The following is a 19,970-nucleotide window of genomic DNA, read 5'->3' on the forward strand; positions in this document are numbered from 1 at the left end:
TGTTTAACCGTTGTGGGATCTGATAGTGAGGTGCTGGCCGACCCCTTATATAGCTTCCTTGGATGCTTCACTTTCATAGTTCCTTGATAATGTGAGTAGTCACGAAAGCGCTTGGAATTTCTCTATTCTTTCAGAGTGGTTGTTTTGCATATTTTGAAATCACCTGTTTACTGTGATCTTATTGCATATATATATATATATATATATATATATATATATATATATATATATATATATATATATAATCTTTTGTTATGGAAAAATAACGTAATTAGTTTCACGTTGTTATAAGTTGGAAAGTGTATGTGTGCCTAGCATGTCTCTAGCACTAAATCCGTATGGATCATGAAGTGCAAAGAGTGCTGGACGCTCGATCCTCCTACTGCTAATCGCGATACGAAATCCCTAATGTCTGATGAGAAATATTAGCGCTGTACAAGACTTGGGGTCCTGAGATTGATGACATCGCACCAAACTGTAGGGATCCTTGCACTGAGGGATACACAAATTCATTTGAGTATACCTGAAAATTTATTTTGTTTTGTACAGTGATTTAACGTATAAATTCACATCATGAATTGAATTGCATGCGGAGAAACATATATAGTAAATAAGTTATATGTATATAAATCAGAAAGAAAAAATCACATATGTTACGAAAATGCAGGTATTTAAACACACAGACGCACATACTAGAAATGATGTTATGTGTAATAAGGCATATGTACACAGATCTGACCTAGGAGACGCCAAGTGGCATCGTGGTGGTGCCAACATGAGCACCGGGTGACACCAAGGTGGTGCCAACGATACGAGAACCGGGTGACACCAAGGTGGTGCCATGAGCAGCAGGTGACACCAAGGTGGTGCCAATATGAGTAGCGGGTGACACCAAGGTGGTGCCAACATGAGCAGCAGGTGACACCAAGGTGGTGCCAACGGCTCCACTCGATAGCTGAGTGAGAGAGCATCGCATCAGCTTCACTTCTACAATGAGCCCACAGCTGAAGCAGCTTCCATCATCTCTACGTTACAGCTGAGATAGCCTCCATCATGTCTACCCTACAGCTGAGAAGGCCTTTATCATCTTCACTCTACAGCTGAGAGAGAGCCTTTATCATCATCATCTCCACCCTAAAGCTAAGAGCCTCCATCATCTCTACCTCACAGCTGAGAGAGCATCCATCTCCACCCTACAGCTCAGATAGCATCCATTCTCTCAGCTCCCCAGCGGAGAGAACATCCATCATCTCCCTCCCAAAGCTCAGGGAGTATCCACCTATCAGTAATGACCCCTCATCTAATTATTTCTATAACAACAAGGTTTCAGTTACCAAAAAACTGGTTTGCTTAACAGATATTTATCCGGAAGGTACAATTTCTGATTATTATTTAATCAAAACCAAGCGATAAACACACTAGGGTCATACAGCATACAAGTTCTGAACGTTTGCGTATAATCCGAAAATAAAACGTAAAGAAGCTTACGCACTACTATCATTGTCTATAATCTGACTTCTTCTTTTTGATTATAATAATAATAATATAATCTGACTTTCTGAAAAACCAATTCTACCCTGAAATTCCGAACCCAAAAAATGTGTATTTTAATTAGTATTAAGATTCGTGACATAATTTAATTAGTTTCATGGCTTGAAATTGACTTTAAGAGCTCAGAATTATTTTACCGTAACCTTGGGAATAATTAAACACACGACCCTAGACTTCAGTAAGTAAAGTGGGACAGCACACGGATTCTACTTCCCATGGACGGGGTGTGAGTTCGATCTAGGATTCGCATGGATAGGGTATGAGCTGGATCCAGTATTTTCTTAACGTAGCATTAAGTGACTTCATCAAGGTACTGAAAGTGGGATCAAATACAATATATACACATCCTACGAGTATTGAATAGTAACAAAAGAATAGAGAAGAACTCTGAATTATTTTCATAAAAATCTGAAAGTTTAATCTCTGTAGAGAAGAGCGTCTATACATTATCATATATATATGTATATATATACATTTCATGAGTATGAAAAGATCTTGAGAATGCGAGAGTAGGAGAATGTAAGCAGTTGTAGGTGGGGTTAATTGGCCCGAATGAAGCAGCAATCTACCATGGGCCCTGCTTCGGTATTACTGGACCCTGGTATGCTTCATTCTTGCCTGACCATGGGATTAACACTGATGGCCATGCTGCAGTCTTGCATACCCTTGGGTCAACACTGGTGGCCATCTTCCAGTCTTGCATGACCGTGGGCGCAAGAATCATGCTTATATTAAGAGTTTTCCACGACTCTGGAATTATCACTGGCCGCTAATACTTGTTATTACCAACATTTTGCTTTCCCCTGGATATGTGCAAGTTGCTGCATATAATTGCACTGTACAGCCTTCAAATGTGTGTGTTCAGATGCCCCGAGGTGAGCTTTCCACTCACTAGGCTTTATATTGACAGGCTGGAAATCTTCACAAGTTGGGTGTCTCCAGTTTGTGTTTAATTTTTTTTTTAACATCAGCAGGTGTCAACACACACATCAGTTCACCTTTTAAAGCATACACATTTTAGCTACGAGTTCTCCACACAATACTTATATCAACAATATACAGAAAGGCGTTTATGTATTTTAATACTGTCATGCACGGTACCGTGGTCTATATGCAATTCACAATGTAACTATAATGAGTCATTTTTCATACACTCGTATTATGTTTTACTGTCACTATTAATTGTTTGTAAAAAAAAAATGTGTTCACAAGTAACATAATATTGTGTTAAGGAAAGTTATTACAAATATTCGCTAACGAATATCTTCTTAAAATCAGGTTCCGTGCGCTGCGCTGGTGCCGGGAGCGGGGAGTTTGCAGGATCACCGGAGTCCGTGTAAGGTGCGGCCGGCGTGCACGACGCTCGGTCCAGCACGCGGAACAGTTCCTCTACGGACAGCACAGACGGGTCTTGAATAGTAATTATGCCATTTCTCCTACGAGTTTTATCCATAACAGCCACCTGCATCCCATTACTGACAGTTCCAGTGTTGCTCAGCACGCTGGTGTGGTTGCTCACTGAGGTTGCTGTTGGAGTTTTCCTGGCCCGCTGTTGCATTCCCTTGGCGCGCTGGATCTTGTGCTGTCGCTTGACACGACTTCCCGTGGTTTCCGGAACTCGGCGTTTCTGATACACTTCGTGCAAAGCGCTCTCGCTCTTGCCTTCGCCGACCGCACAGTTCTCGACGGCTTCGAGGACAGACAGGTCACCCTCAGAGCGTGACACTTCAACAGAGTAGTGTAGGCTGGTGCCAGCCTCGTCTTCAGCTAGATAAAGACGATAGAGGCTCAACATCGACTCACTTTTAACAGGAAGAATGAACATCATTTCCTCTTCTTTCTCGGGGTTAGTGTCGAGGCGATCTAGATCGTTCATAGACAGTGAAGACGAACGATGCTTGCGAGACAGTGTTCCGTCACTGGTCTTCTCTTTTCTCTCCTTGCTCAGACGAAGATCCAAGCTGTCTACCGGTCCACGATCTCGAAAATATTCTTTTTTCAATTCCAAAGTGTCGCATTCGAAACCAGTATTGTAAAAACCAATTTCTGGTGGATTATCGCTATCATCTTTTTTATCATCCTTAATGTAACTGGTGTCGTTTTCTACCGTCGCCGTGACCTGAGAACACGAAGACCTGAAGGATGAGGCGACAGAGTATGTAGTCGAGGAGTCTGTGTTAGTCGAGAGATGGTAAACATCTTCAGGGGCGGAAAGGTGAGCCTCTGGCGGTAGCTTGGCCGGTGGTCGGTTTGCAATGGCCATGGTGCAAGTGTCTGCCAAGTTGTTGCTCTCAGCGGTGTAGCGCACGGGCTCGGGAGTCACCGTGGCACGAGGGTCGTGGAACTCAAAATCGTCGTTGGCCACAGTGGTGACGGAGGCGCAGCGCTGGTCGTCCCCCAGATAACCATCGCTGAGGGATGACATGGAACCAAAGGTTTCCGAGAGTGTAGCATAAATATGATCCTCTTTCAGTGAACTGTCAACGCTTCCGACCTGCAAGAAAATAAATAATATTTTTTAGTTGTTAGTTGTGCACTGATATGATACAGAAAAGTTCTTTTCACTAATTACGTAACGAATGTTCTGCGTTTTGATTCGTTATATCACCAATATTACGTAAAGCGTACAACGATAGAGAGCGGTGAATGATCCATATATGTTTAGCGCTTTTAGGGGGAATGAAAGAAATTGAATGAGAATGTGTATACTACCTTAGAGAGGGGGTCGGAGTAGATGGGGTCTTGACTGCTGGTAGCGGCTGAGCCTAAGGACTCGGTGGGTTCCCGAGGGAAGTAAGGAGGACCATAGGGATCCCTGAGGCCTGCTGGTGCTCCCGTTCCCACAAGGCCACGGATCTCTTGCGACGACACGCCCATCTTCATCCCAGCTCCTCCACCTGCAGGACACGCATTCATCCATTATATTATATATATGCAATAAGATCAGAGTAAACAGGTGATGTCACAATATGCAGAAGAACCACAGTGAAAAAATAATGAAATTCCAGGTGCTTTCGTGACTTCTCATTATCACAGTGCTTGATAATGTGAAGTCACGAAAGCGCTGGGAATTTCACTATTTTTTCACAGTGGTTGTTTTGCATATTGTGATATCACCTGTTTAATGTGATTTCATTGCATATTTATTATATATATATATATATATATATATATATATATATATATATATATATATATATATATATATATATATATATATATATATAATGAAGTAAATCATAGAATTGACGAGGGAAAAAAGGTGAGTAGTGCACTGAGGAGTCTATGGAGACAAAGAACTTTATCCATGAGAGCAAAGAGAGGAATGTATGAAAGTGCAGTTATACCAACGCTCTTGTATGGGTGTGAGGCATAGGTGGTAAATGTTGCAACAAGGAGAAGGCTGGAGGCAGTGGAGATGTCATGTGCGAGGGCAATGTGTGGTGTGAACATAATGCAGAGAATCCGTAGTTTGAAGATTAGGAGGAGGTGTGGGATTACCAAAACTATTATCCAGAGGGCTGAAAAGGGGTTAGTGAGATGGTTTGGACATGTAGAGAGGATGGAACGAAATAGAATGACTTTGAGAGTGTATAAATCTATAGTGGAGGGAAGGTGGGGTAGGGTTCGGCCTAAGAAAGGTTGGAAGGAGGGGAAAAGGAAGTTTTGTGTGCGAGGGGTTTGGACTTCCAGCAAGCGTGTGTGAGCGTGTTAGATTGGAGCAAATGGTTTTTAGGACTTGACATGCTATTGGAGTGTAAGCAAGGTAACATTTATGGGATTCAGAGAAACCGGCAGGCTGGACTTGATTCCTGGAGATGGGAAGTACAGTGCCAGCACTCTGAAGGAGGGGTGTCAATGTTGCAGTTTTATAACTGTAGTGTAAGCATTGTGATGTAGTTCAGCTGGGCTTGTGAGGTCTCTAGGGAGACCTAATTATATGGTCACCTTGCCTTGGCAAGTGGCTAAGCAGCCATGCCTTTTTGGCTTAAGTATCAGCTCCTTTGTTTGTCACTGGCGTCAGATCTCGGCGTCAGGTCGTAACACGTGGTGCACACCTCATTGTGGAGGGTGCTTGGACCACCATATAATTATGCCCAAGGAAGAGAATGATCGTGAGACTTCGAGCGGAGCTGCTGCTGTGTGCATAGCTCACGAGGAGCTGCTGCTGGGCTGCAGGGCTCGGGAGAAGGCTGCTGAAGTCTCGGGAGGAGACTGTTGGAGACATTGGGCAGAGTACTGGCTTGGAGCAGTACTCGTGCTGTATAGGTCTTGGGACCTGTGGCTTAGTTCCTGTGGTGAACTGTCCTCTGAACTATATTGTAAGTTATATTCATTTTCGCCAAGTTGATTGTGTTCCCTGTCTCACTGCTTATATGTACCATCCCATTTATCTAAACACAATAATGTTCTCCTGTTCCCAATTATATTATTGCACAAAGACTTAATAATAAACTGTGTTTGAGTAGAATAGTAATATTCACTGTTCCCGTTATTTACTCATTTATTCATTTATTTCAAGTAGTGAGAGGGTGAATAGTGTGGTGAGTAGAGTAATGAGAGGTGAAGGTGTAGTCACCAGTGACCTCACATTACCTACCTACCTCCGTTAATCATCTCTCCTACCACCTCGCCTGCCTCTCCCCTGCCTACATAACCCCTTACTCCCATATTCCCCAATTATACTTTACGTTACATTAACCCTCCCCCGTACATGACATGGTGTCTAAACGGTGGTGATTCTTATTAGTTTTATAGTAGGAATCAGTCCCATGTGCTTTTTGACTGCTCGGTTATACTTATGCTACCATTTTTTTCCTGTGTGTGGAAAGCTAAAGTAAATATCTGTGTGATACTATAATCCTAGTGACATTAGCCGACTCCTTTTGACGGTGGGTCTGAGTAATTGTTTGGGTTGTATTATTATATTTGGTGGAGTTGGTTGTTGGTTTGGGATAAATGGTGGAGAATATCAGTGTTTGGGTGAGACTTTTGGGGGAAACAATTACTGGCCGAAATTGAATATTTACAGAGGAACGAGAAGTCACCCATCCCGCCTTGGAAGACTCACCCACAACTGCCACCCATTGAAGAGCTGCCTATGATCGTTATCCAGCTGATGTGCCCAGTCACCCAGCTGAGGTGCCCAGTCACCCAGCTGATGTGCCCAGTCACCCAGCTTATGTGCCCCAGTAGATGTATTGCTGCCCTGGTCTGTCATCCATTGTAGTGGGTGTCTGTTGGCGTCACCCGGCCTCTGTGACCATCACCCGCGGACCGCCAGTTACCCGCAGTTTCCGGGGATGGGTGACCGCACCTGCTGTTGATGACCTGAAGTGACCTCACCTCACCTCGAGCAACTGACAATAGCCTGCCACTGCTGATGTCGGCTGCTGTGATGCTGTCTGCAATGCTGTGGCCGTGCTGTGATGCCGAGATGCTGTAACCGTGCTGCGATGCTGTAGCAGTGCTGCTATGCTGCGGCCGTGCTGTGATGCTTAGATACTGGGACCGTGCTGCGATGCTGTGGCTGTGCTGAGATGCTGTGGCCATGCTGAGATGCTGTAGCAGTGCTATGCTGTGGCCGTGCTGTGATGCTGAGATACTGGGACCGTGCTGCGATGCTGTGGCCGTGCTGAGATGCTGTGGCCGTGCTGAGATGCTGTGGCCGTGCTGAGATGCTGTAGCAGTGCTATGCTGTGGCCGTGCTGTGATGCTGAGATAATGGGACCGTGCCGCGATGCTGTGGCCGTGCTGAGATGCTGTAGCAGTGCTGCTATGCTGTGGCCGTGCTGTGATGCTGAGATGCTGGGACCGACCGTGCTGTGATGCTGAGATGCTGGGACCGACCGTGCTGCGATGCTGCCTAGCTCATGAGGAGACGATGGCGGTGATGCTGCAGTGGTGTATGAGGAATTCTGGCTGGTGTGCCAGGATAAGAGAGTCTACTATGATGGAGCTGCAATTCTCGGAGATGTGGAAGGATGCGAGCCGCGGAGATGGACTCCAGCTGCTGGGACCAGCCTATCAAGGGTGGTATGGAGGAGTATCCTGCCTTGCTGGTCAACCTGTACGACCGGTATGTGGGGATGTCCTGCCAGCCATGAGAGACAATTGAGAGTGTGAGATGTCCCCAGCCTACTTTAACTTGTCAGAAGTGTTAGTGTTACCTGTGTGAAATAAGGTGACCTTGAATACGGTCCATTGATTATGGCCGCCTTGTTTTATGAGGCCAGTGAATCCTAGTAGTGGCGTAGGATAACGGTGGGTCTTAGCTGCGATGCCTGCCCTGTCTCGAAGGCACTTGAACCCGATATTTAGGTTTAAGGAGAAATGACGGGTAAGAAGGCTTTGCACCAGAGAGCAACTGTTATGCTGGTCAACTGCTAGGTGTACTGATTATACTGCCTTGTGGGGGTGGAGGAGGTTGAGGGAAATATATGTAGTTGAATAATTTTGTATTATGTTATGTATAATTGTGTCTTTGTATTGTAATAGAATTAAAGGGTTAGGATTAAAATAGTCTAATAACTTAGGACAAATTGTCCTAGTTCTCAGATATTTTAAATTGGGGAAGAAAGGGGGATTTGATGTAGTTCAGCTGGGCTTGTGAGGTCTCTAGGGAGACCTAATTATATGGTCACCTTGCCTTGGCAAGTGGCTAAGCAGCCATGCCTTTTTGGCTTAAGTATCAGCTCCTTTGTTTGTCACTGGCGTCAGATCTCGGCGTCAGGTCGTAACACGTGGTGCACACCTCATTGTGGAGGGTGCTTGGACCACCATATAATTATGCCCAAGGAAGAGAATGATCGTGAGACTTCGAGCGGAGCTGCTGCTGTGTGCATAGCTCACGAGGAGCTGCTGCTGGGCTGCAGGGCTCGGGAGAAGGCTGCTGAAGTCTCGGGAGGAGACTATTGGAGACATTTGGCAGAGTACTGGCTTGGAGCAGTACTCCTGCTGTATAGGTCTTGGGACCTGTGGCTTAGTTCCTGTGGTGAACTGTCCTCTGAACTATATTGTAAGTTTTATTCATTTTCGCCAAGTTGATTGTGTTCCCTGTCTCACTGCTTATATGTACCATCCAGTTTATCTAAACACAATGGTGTACTCTTGTTCCCAAATATATTATTGTACAAGGACTTAATAAACTGTGTTTGAGTAGAATAGCAATATTACTGTCCCCGTTATTTACTCATTTTTATTTCAAGTAGTGAGAGGGTGAGTAGTGTGGTGGGTAGAGTAATGAGAGGTGAAGGTGTAGTCACCAGTGACCTCACATTGCTTACCTCTGCCTCAACTCACCTATCGCCCACCTCTCTTGCCAACTCCCTCGCCTTACTCCCATATTACCCAATTATCACTTACGTTCCATTACCCCCTCTACATGACAGCATGCCTCTGGCAAGACAGTGGAGTGAATGATGAAAGTTTTTGTTTTTCGGGCCACCCTGCCTTGGTGGGAAACGGCCAATGTCATATACATATATATATATATATATATATATATATATATATATATATATATATATATATATATATATATATATATATATATATATATATATACATACACCGTTATTCGTGACCATTGTGTGTTATCAGCGATCAGGGTCCCAGGGGCTTTGATAACTTCTAATATAGAAATATGTTCAAGTATTTGCTCACCTCTCCAGTCACAACATTCACCTTTGACCCCCAGATCACCTCAGATTGTGACCAATCTGAAGCGACACAGCGATAGCATCAGGCTCTTACAGGTTCATCGCATTGCCTTCTACGTTAAGGTATCTCAACATTGCAACACTTGCTAATTACCCATCAGATAACATCATTCAAGGTTCTCCCCTCTCTGATGACTCTCTTATTACTAAGACAAAAGATCTTATTTCCTCGCCAGGTGAAAGTTGCAGATCCGACTTATCAGTGTACATAATCGAACCTTCATCCGCTGGCTTCAGATACTATGATTGTGGGTGGGAATATTATATCTTACATCTCAACTCGCGTCCACATTTCACATTACGCCCACTTTTCACCTCACGTCCACACTTAGCTACACGCGTACATTTTCATCTTTCTCTCAGAGTAATTACTCGCCCTACTGTCAAACTAATTACATTCACCCTACCCTCAAACGAAATACGCTCGCCCTACTCTCAAACCAATTGCACTCAACCTACCCTCAAATCATTTGCACTCACCCTACCCTCAAACCAATTACTCATCTTACCCTCAAACCAATTACTCACCCTACCCTCAAACCAATCACACTCATCCTACCCTCAAACCAATTACACTCGTGTGCGGTGGTGAGAATCTGGGACTTGGAGAGTGATCTGGTCTTCATGAGGGAGCTCTCTAAGAGAGCGTTGGTCTGTACAGCGGGTGTATCTAGGAGGGGATTAATTAAGAACTTACCTCGTCTGTAGGAGGGCAGGATCTGGGAAGGGTTGTCGACGCTCATGTTGAGCAGAGAGGAGAAGAGAGAACCGTTCGTCAGGGGGAACGACTTGACTTCTTCCTTCGGGAACAACCGGAAAGGCCCGTCGCCATCTGCATGAAAACACAAGGCCATTAGTCATCACAAGAATAGAGGAGAATTGCAGTAGGCCTACTTACCCATGTAAATTGGGTCTTAGCCACATCCAACCGTTTCTGCCCACGTACATTTCCAATCTGTTTATAAGACTACCCAAAGCATTGGTTTAGACCTTTGCTTACATTATAATAATAATACCCAAAGCATTCGCTTCAGTGATGTTACTTGATAGTTTGTTCACTCGTCTTCAGTAACCATCAAACCAGTGCTTATCTGCATGTTTTACAAATTTAAACTTATCCAACTTGAATCCATTGTTTGAGAGTCCTGTTTCAGTTCTATTTTTTTCAGTACTTTATATTCCAATAATTTATTACGGGTTTCTATTTGTACATTTCAGTCGTATCTTTCCAGATTCTGCTCCTTTCCAGAAAGAAAAAAATCAGTGCCTTCAATCTTTCTTTATAAAAATGGTCTGTGAAAATGGGAACAATTTGTCATTCTTCTCTGTCCGTTTTCCAGCGCTTATATGTCCACTCAGCAACATGGAGACCAGAACTGAGCAGCGAAATTAAAATGAGGCGTCATTAACCCTTAAACTGTCCAAACGTAGATCTACGTTTTTTCAACATTTGAAAGTATGTAAAGAAAAGTAGATCTTTTCTTTTTTTACATTTGAAAACGTATAAAAAAAAACTTTGATCTACTTTTTTTTTGTGATATATTTGAAAATATGTAAAAAAAACGTAGATCTACTTTTGGAGCACTACACATATGAACATAGATCTGCTTGGACAGTTTAAGGGTTAAGGATATTTAAGGTTGCAATGTAACCTTCGGACTTGAAATAAAACCAAGAAATTAATTAGCTGCGTTAAGAACATTGATGCACTGTTCCCTCTGGCTTTAGATTTCTGAAAGGTTTGGCTACGGCTCTTCATGGTTAGAGAATATTTCAGCACTTGTTATACCACCTTCTCTCTCAGAATATATAATTTAATGAGAATTTATTCAGTCAGGATGACTTGTTCTCATGATTTTTTTTTTCAAATTCTGTTTGACTAAGAACTATGTTATTTAGTTTATTAGCTCACTGGTCATTTTTTTCCTTCAGGATTAGAACCGCACGTCTGCCACATTAAACTATATTGCCAGTCTGTTGATTGGGTTCCTTTAAGAACATGATTTGTATTGATGTATCTAAGTGAGAGAAGAGTAGCTTTAGCAGTAATACCAGGCTGGGGACTTGTGTCTAGTTACCAATGAAGTCTTTCGTCTTCACTGCAGAGTTCGTGCTGTTTGCTTTCGTCCTGATTGCTGGTTTTAGCGGATCCTTATTAACTATTTACTCTGAAGCAAGAGTGCACTTTTTGGCACTGTATCCTATTGGTAACAAAAAACAAATATATTGTTACCCCGTCTACACTCCAGGCACAAGGTATAACCGTGTACGAAATGGTATGAAATAATGAGATGATGGTAAAGAGAGACAAATGAATTTATATGGAATCCTTTGTGATAATGGATAAATACTGAATTTCGATTAAGTGAAGAAGTTAAACTAAATTCTGGAAGACGTTGTTTTGGTTGAAGTTGTTGAAGATGCTGATGAGTGAAGATTCAAGGACTCTTCTAGACCTGGTTGACTTTTTTCTTGGCATTTAGTAGCATGCCGTTCCAGTTTACCAGGTGGTTATGGGAATTACAGTGGATTATGCAGCCTTTGTTATTTTTGTCCATTCTGCTGGCGTATTTGTGTTCTGAGATGCAGCTGTCGAGTTCTCTGGATGTCTCTTCCGTGTGTGTTTTGTCACAGTCGTTGCCTGGGATTGTGTACACTCCTGAATTATGTTGATTGTATGTCTGCCTGATGACTTTTTTTTTGTTTGTTAGTTCCAAGATAGATTGTTAGGCACCGCATTCTGAGACAACATGAACCCACATCATACGTTAATGGAATATTGTATCGAACAAGTTTATGAATAAGATACATGAACAATACTTGGGTATCATTATTGGCGAAAGGCTTCGCCTGCGGAGCAGACTTTATCAATAAAATACAGAGACAAATTTTATAATAGTTTAAGAAGTGGAAACTGTTCCCCTCAGTTTTGAAGAGTTGGTAGAAAGGGACGAGCACCTTCTCATTCTTGTTATATCACTGGTAGATAGCCTATCACTGTCTGCACTGCGGAGTATTTTGCATGTCGTGAACATATTTTCGTCTTTTTTCGTTCTTACGTCATTGTTCATGCCTCTCAGATACCAATCTTGTTGCACTGTGTGTGTACTCATCTAATTGTGGTTGCAGGGCTCGAGACTCGGCTCCTGGTCCCGCCTCTTCACTGGTCGCTACTAGATCCCCTCTCTCTCCCTGTTCCATGAGCTTAAACATAACTCGTCTTAAAACTATGTATGGTTCCTGCCTCCACTACATCACTTCCTAGACTGTTCCACTTCCTGACAACTCTATGACTGAAGAAATACTTCCTAACATCTCTTTGGCTCATCTGAGTCTTCAGTTTCCAATTGTGACCTCTTGTTTCTGTGTCCCATCTCTGGAACATCCTGTCTGTCCACCTTATCTATTCCTCGAAGATTTTTCTGTCGTTATCATGTCTTCCCTAACCCTCCTGTACTCCAGTGTCGTCAGGCCGATTTCCCTTAACCTTTCTTTGTAGGACATTCCCCTTAGCTCTGGAACTAGTCTTGTTGCAAACCATTGCATTTTCTCTAATTTCTGGACGTGCTTGACCAGGTGTAGGTTCCAAACTGGTGTGTGTGTGTGTGTGTGTGTGTGTGTGTGTGTGTGTGTGTGTGTGTGTGTGTGTTTGCACTCACCTAATTGTGGTTGCAGGGGTCGAGACTCAGCTCCTGGCCCCGCCTCTTCACTGATCGCTACTAGGTCCTCCCTCTCTCTGCTTCCTGAGCTTTGTCATACCTCGTCTTAAAGCTATGTATTGTTTCTGCCTCCACTATGTCACTTGCTAGGCTATTCCACTTCCTGACGACTTTATGACTGAAGAAATACTTCCTAACATCCCTGTGAGTCGTCTGAGTCTTCAGCTTCCAATTGTGACCCCTTGTTTCTGTGTCCCCTCTGTGGAACATCCTGTCTCTGTCCACCTTATCTATTCCACGCAGTATCTTGTATGTCGTTATCATGTCTCCCCTGACCCTTCTGTCCTCCGGTGTCGTCAGTCCGATTTCCCTCAACCTTTCATCGTAGGACATTCCCCTGAACACTGGAACTAGCCTTGTTGCAAACCTTTGTACTTTCTCTAGCTTCTTGACGTGCTTGACCAGGTGTGGGTTCCAAACTGGTGCTGCATACTCCAGTATGGGCCTGACGTACACAGTGTACAGTGTCTTGAACGATTCCTTACTAAGGTATCGGAGCGCTATTCTCAGGTTTGCCAGGCGCCCATATGCTGCAGCAGTTATCTGGTTGATGTGTGCTTCCGGAGACGTGCTCGGTGTTATGGTCACCCCAAGATCTTTCTCCTTGAGTGAGGTTTGCAGTCTTTGTCCACCTAGCCTATACTCTGTCTGCGGTCTTCTTTGCCCTTCCCCAATCTTCATGACTTTGCATTTGGCAGGGTTGTGTGTGTGTGTACTCACTCACCTAGTTGAGGTTGCAGGGGTCGAGTCCTAGCTCCTGGCACCGCCTCTTCACTGGTCGCTACTAGGTCACTCTCCCTGAACCGTGAGCTTTATCATACCTCTTCTTAATATATATATATATATATATATATATATATATATATATATATATATATATATATATATATATATATATATATATATATAAAGAAAGATCGCAGTCAGCAGGATTCGAAACTACTACTGGGGACGGTCAAGATCCCCAGGCAGCGCTCTAGCCCACTCGGCCTGTGTGTGTGTGTGTGAGTGTGAGTGTGTGTGTGTGTGTGTGTGTGTGTGTGTGTGTGTGTGTGTGTGTTTGAGTGTGTGTGTGTGTGTGAGTGTGTTTGGAGAGGGGGAAAGGATCACATACCAGCCACACCTCCCGGACACGCTCTCCTTCCCCGGACCCACCCACAGGGGTGCTAGTCTGCCGCTTCCCCTGATCCACCCACCTACCACTGGGGTGCCAGTCTGTCGCTTCCCCGGACCCACCCACAGGAGTGCCAGTCTGACGCTTCCCCAGACTCTACCTCAGGGGTGCCAGTCTGCTGCTTTCCAGGACCCACCCATGAGGGCGCCAATGTTCTCTCCAAGACCCATCCATTAAATGATAATTTAAGAAAGACCATAAATATTACAGTTCTAGGCTACCATCTTTTTATTTACAATTTCTACAATATCATTATCATGCGCAGCATTCTGATCAGAATTAAAAACAAAGGTTAAACAATTGAATAAAGTTTTCCGTGGTTTGAGTCAGAATAGTTGAAAAGATTATTTTGTAGTGTCTAGGAAATAATTCACAGCAACAGAAAAATAAAAATAATTTATATTTATAAGATTTATATTTGAAGGGATGTCTTGGTTTACAACTGGTTTGTGACCTGACCTGACTAGGTTGGGTGCATTGGCTTAAGCCGGTAGGAGACTTGGACCTGCCTCGCATGGGCCAGTAGGCCTTCTGCAATGTTCCTTCGTTCTTATGTTCTTATGTGATAAGACAAGAAAGTGTGCGAGAGACGGGAATTAAAACAAGAACAAGGTACACATATGGATAAGAGGAGATAAAGTAAGGTTACATCTGAGGTATCCAGTAATGGCTGAATCCAGAATCCAGTATGGACACTAGGTTTGGAATCCAGTTTCCTGTAATACAGTGTGGCTGAATTTACATTTTAACCAAGCGGTGTTCTTTGGCAATTTGTAAATTGGTTCTTGATTTACAGTTTTTAGAAATATCAAATTAACTTTTTCCATATAACTGGGCATTTTACTTTCATGGATATTCTATTCGTTCACATTCCATATCACAAAAATATTTTTTTAATTCTGTTTTGCCTCTGGATTTCATGACACCTCTCTAAGAAATGTTGGAAAGGAGTAATATATTTTTTTCAGTGTTCTGTTGATGTGAAGTACACATTAATATGTGTTAATGTTGGATGTGTAGACTAGTTGGGGGTTGTTTATAGTGTTTATATTGGAAGGGATGTTGTGTTGTCTTGATCTCGAATGAGAATAATGTTATGGCAGTTTGCGGCCAGCAGTAACAGCCTCGTTGATCAGGCCCTGATCCACCGGGAGGCCTGGTCGTGGACCGGGCCGCGGGGGTGTTGATCCCCGGAATGCCCTCCAGGTAGACTCCAGGCAATCTCGTGTTATATCAGGAGTTTTGAAACCTTCAGATTTGCAGACTGAGTTATACCTCAGGTTTTATTTTTAAAGATGTCTCAATTTAAGGTATATCAGTCTGCCAGGATGCTACCCATAACAGTCGACTAACTCCCAGGTGAGCATGAGCAACAGATGTGTGTTGCTATAGTACGAATCTATTTCCTGACACTTGTTGCCCCTGTCCATCTACCCATAACTTATATATGATATTTTCGTACGTATTACAATTATTTTCAAACTTCCTTTGCAGTGTAATAACTGAATACGTTTAACTTAAGTTTGTTTACGTTTACGTCTAGGAATTTCCCTTCGTCTTATCATGAGTATTATTAATGCTGATATTTTTATGATTAAGTTACTCTCCTTCAAATATTATATCGAATAAAAGCTTTTTGGTTGTCATCTCGGGAATATACATATTTAAGCTTATAAGCTGCGATGTCCTTTCCTGCAATAACTTAAGTGGATTATCGAGAAGAAAAATAACATGAAATGCCTGCAAGCTCCGCTCATACAAAAGCTGTATAATTAAACAATATCAAAGTAGAGCGCTTACTGACCGTCGTACTTGTGCGGCTGAGGCTTATTCCTGGAGCAGGACGACCCGGCCGCCTCGCTGAAGGTGGCATCCACGAGACCCAAGACCAGCGGCAGCAGGAGCCCCTCGGCCAGGGAGAGCCAGAGAGCCATGTTCTCCACGGGCCACCCTGGTAAGTATCCCGGTAGGAAGGTCCCCACGACAGTCAGTCCCTACGTCAGAAGGAAACAATTTGTTAGTACAGGTCACACGCCAGAGAATTTAATATAAAAAAATAAAAAATTGCAAATATATGTGACAAGTTGCGTGTATGGTGGCACAATGTGTATGTTGCACAAGTAATGTGTATGGTGGTAAAAGTAACGTGTATGGTGGCACAAATAACGTGTATGTTGCACAAGTAACATGTATGCTGCAAACGTAATGTGTATGGTGGTACAAGTAACGTGTATGGTGGCACAAATAACGTCTATGTTGCACAAGTAACGTGTATATTGCACAAATAACGTGTATGGTGACAGGTTACCAAGCGTTCTGTGTACAGTGACAAGGTTAGACGACCCAAAAAAAACTGAAGCGTTTCTGTTGCTTGTTAAATATTTCCATCACAAAGCTCAGTAACCATGTACAACATTGTTGACACGTTTGACCAATCCAGACAGTCTTGAACGGGATATGCTGCTCTAAAGCTGGACGGATCTCCTGAAATCGGACGGCTGGTCACTTTGTTTAACCTTTCTGTATTTAGAGTTCCTTCATAAGAAATAATGATGAAGTAGAAATAGTATCACCATAAGTGGTCAGAAAGTGGGAGGAGAAAGGAAGCAAACCACCCGCAGTGATACTGAAGAAGGAAGAATCCAGACAGATGCAAAACAAAATGTAGTGCGCATATTTACAAGAATTAGTAAAGCCAGAAGGCTTTAAACTAAAGACCGGTATCACTATCACGAATACTTTGCAGGCTGGTGGGATGAGACGAGTGGAATACACTCTTCTGTAAGGTTGCAGTGTAAACAATCCTGGTTAATTATTGAGGCTGACAAACGTGTTTTTTTTTCCCTCCAGCACCATGACAAACATGACCCTGGTTAATTTCTGAATTCACCAAATGCAGCTTTCAGCATTACAATCGTAGCCTTGAACACACATGTTGAAATGACGAGTCAAATATTGTTCTTAACAGTCTCACTTGTGGTCAGAGACTGGGCCGCTCTTGGCGGACGGAGAATCATGCCTGAATTACATATTAAATTACACGTTAACTGGCCCTGTTTTGCAGGTGCACACAAACGCGTTACGCTGACACGAACGCGGAGCTAAAATTATTCAGCACGGAGAGACTGAGTTGAATTATGGCGCTCCCACGGTTCCAAAAAGTTCCCAGCTCCATCACACCTCGCCTCGTTACTGGCACGCAGTAGCATCATGTTACTGGCACGCAGTAACATCACGTTACCGTCCTTCACACTCGCTCTCCTGTGTTATGGCTGGGTACTGTCCACACGTCTGTGGATGCGTGACACCGGTGCTTAGATACGAATGGTGTCACGTCTAAGGTGGGATGTGACACACTCGCTTTATATTTCTGTCGCTCATTAGTTTAGATAATAATTATAATAATAATTTCTCACTCAAAGAATAAATAGGCATATCAGGCTGAATATAAAAGGTATACAATACCGACACGATGGATAAATTAAGCACAACCTTTCGCCAACACAGTGAGCTATATCAAGTCACACCCCTCAAGGGATCCTTGATCCTGGTGAGGAGTTCTTTATCTAGGGAACTTGATCACCTCCGATTCTCTGAATTAAGCCTCGAATGCCTTCCATAACCCTCTCCCCCCCCCCTTCCCTTTTCCCCCGAGGTGCTGTATAATCCCTATGGGTTTAGCGCTTCCCCGTGATAATTTTTCAAGCCACAAACCCTCCATATATATTCATGTACTCTGTACCCAGGTAGATCTGCTTGCAACATGTTACAGCTCATTGTGTGGGCGCAGTGTACGCAATCTATGAAGTAACGCATTACACTGCATTTGTGCATATGTTGAGTGGAACAATACACAGACAAAGTCGTCATAGTTCCTTTCTCCTCTAGGTTTCTTTATGATTATAATAATTTTTCGTATATGCGAGTTATTTGTGTACTTTGGCACTTATAGAGTTACCTAAACTAATATCGACTTCTGCTGTTAAAAGGTATCCAGAATGTTAGGTGGAAAGATACGATGTGCAGACCATTTATCAGTGGGTTTCGTTTCGCTCTGAAAGACTTTTAAATTCAGGGCGAAACGTAGTGTATATATAGGGCTTGCTTTGTTCACAAGAGAAATTACCAGATGGCAGATGGTGCAAGATATCTCCAATGAAGTGCAGGGGAACGATGAGTACATTGAGAGGGAACTCATTAGGTGTGAAGGAATTACGATTCTTCAACTCCCTTCCTTCATGTATGTACACCGACAGGTGTGTCTCAGGGTATATACACCAAGAGGTTTGTCTCAGGGTATATACATCGAGAGGTTTGTCTCAGTGTAGATACACTGAGAATTATGCTTTCCTAACAGGTGTACAAGCTGGATACAGCTTAACTGACCCCTCATGGAGTGGACAGGCTTTACACCTAACAAGCCAACTAACCTCAAAAACGCACATCATTTATATCCTGCAGCTGGCCGATGTGTTGATGAACGTTCTCCTTGTACAGTAGAACAGTTGCCAGTGTGACTAGTACCCGTTACTCCGAGGTATAGGTGTCAATGTGTTGAGGTAGTGAGGCAGCAGTTGCTAGTAACTAGTGCTTCACCTTTCCTGGTGAACGTGAGAGGTCATGAGGGGTCTTATAATGAGGTGAGAAAGAGCGAACTCACTCCCTCAGTAACACTCACAGTGCCACAGACGTTCTCCGTCTCCCACACCCACACTCGGTGTGAACCCCCACGTACAGTGTGAGCTAGGTTACCACAATCACAACGAAGGCACTGTTAATCGTAGTGTCAGAGCGTGAGTGCCGCCTGAGGAGGTTTGGGGCTTAGGTAGAGAGTTGGAGTGTCGTGACGTTAGCTTCTCTTCGTGTCGTTTTCCATCCCAGAGCCTCATGTTGTGTCCCAACTCGTGTCATATCTTGGTAACTGAACTAATAAGTATAAGCGCAGGTTATATGTGGAAGCTTTACCCCAGGTCGTCTCAGTGTGTATGTTTACACTGGTGTCAGCTAAGCTTCAGAGAGCCACCTAAACATTTCAGACACTTTGGTGAACTGAATAAATAGATTGACTTTTGTCAACTCTTAAATGTTTACATATCTGCTAACCAGATGTTGATATAGCTGTTAACCAAAAGTTGCCATAATTGCTACGCAATGACTAGCAAATAAATGTGCAATTATGTTATGAACTTTATATCATCCGAGCTTTTCGGAGGTCATTATCTCATTAATTTTACGTTTAACGTAGCAGTTTCGTGTTAATTTACTAACGTTTAAGGCCATTTTACTACCGCCTACCATCTCTCTCTCTCTCTCTCTCTCTCTCTAGCACACACACACACACACACACACACACACACACACAACGGAATCAGAATATAAATGACACAAACCTTCACCAAATAAAAAATATATATAAAAAGTTACAAATCCTGTGTAGCAAAGATCAATTTATATTCTTAACAGACCTTGCCAACAGAATGCAGTACACCACAAATGAAAACCACTAGAGGAACCTCAACCTAAAAATTTAGAAACTAGAAACAATGTGTGGTCTGGATTCACCAGTGCAGATGACGCGGTCACCCCTGACTGACACACAATTGGATAAGCCTTCAAGTAGAGTTGCTCAACTTGGACTTAAACTTTGCGTTAAAACTAACTGGTAATCATACATTAGAATTATTCGCGAATTTTAATCAATTCACAGCCAAGTCACATTACAATCAGGAACACCTTGGCTTCAAAAAACTACTGCTAGAGGGGAAGGGCTACGAGGCTGCTTCCTCAATCAAAATTTTTTGCCAG

The 19,970-nt window shown here is 43.2% G+C and overlaps 1 protein-coding gene across 1 annotated transcript in view; it reads right to left on the reverse strand.

The window, feature by feature from the left end:
• Nucleotides 1-518: 518 nt before the first annotated feature.
• LOC128694004 (uncharacterized) overlaps nt 519-19,970 on the reverse strand; it is a 183,322-nt gene continuing 163,870 nt past the window's right edge. Inside the window, exons 3-6 of the mRNA XM_053783973.2 lie at nt 15,970-16,159; nt 9,970-10,104; nt 4,264-4,448; nt 519-4,045 (exon numbers count right to left, since the gene is read on the reverse strand). Of these exons, the coding sequence (XP_053639948.1) occupies nt 2,792-4,045; nt 4,264-4,448; nt 9,970-10,104; nt 15,970-16,159 (1,764 nt within the window). The 3' untranslated portion in view covers nt 519-2,791. The remainder of the gene's footprint in view (nt 4,046-4,263; nt 4,449-9,969; nt 10,105-15,969; nt 16,160-19,970) is intronic.

Source organism: Cherax quadricarinatus, chromosome 33, assembly GCF_038502225.1.
Source record: "Cherax quadricarinatus isolate ZL_2023a chromosome 33, ASM3850222v1, whole genome shotgun sequence".
Taxonomy (NCBI): domain Eukaryota; kingdom Metazoa; phylum Arthropoda; class Malacostraca; order Decapoda; family Parastacidae; genus Cherax; species Cherax quadricarinatus.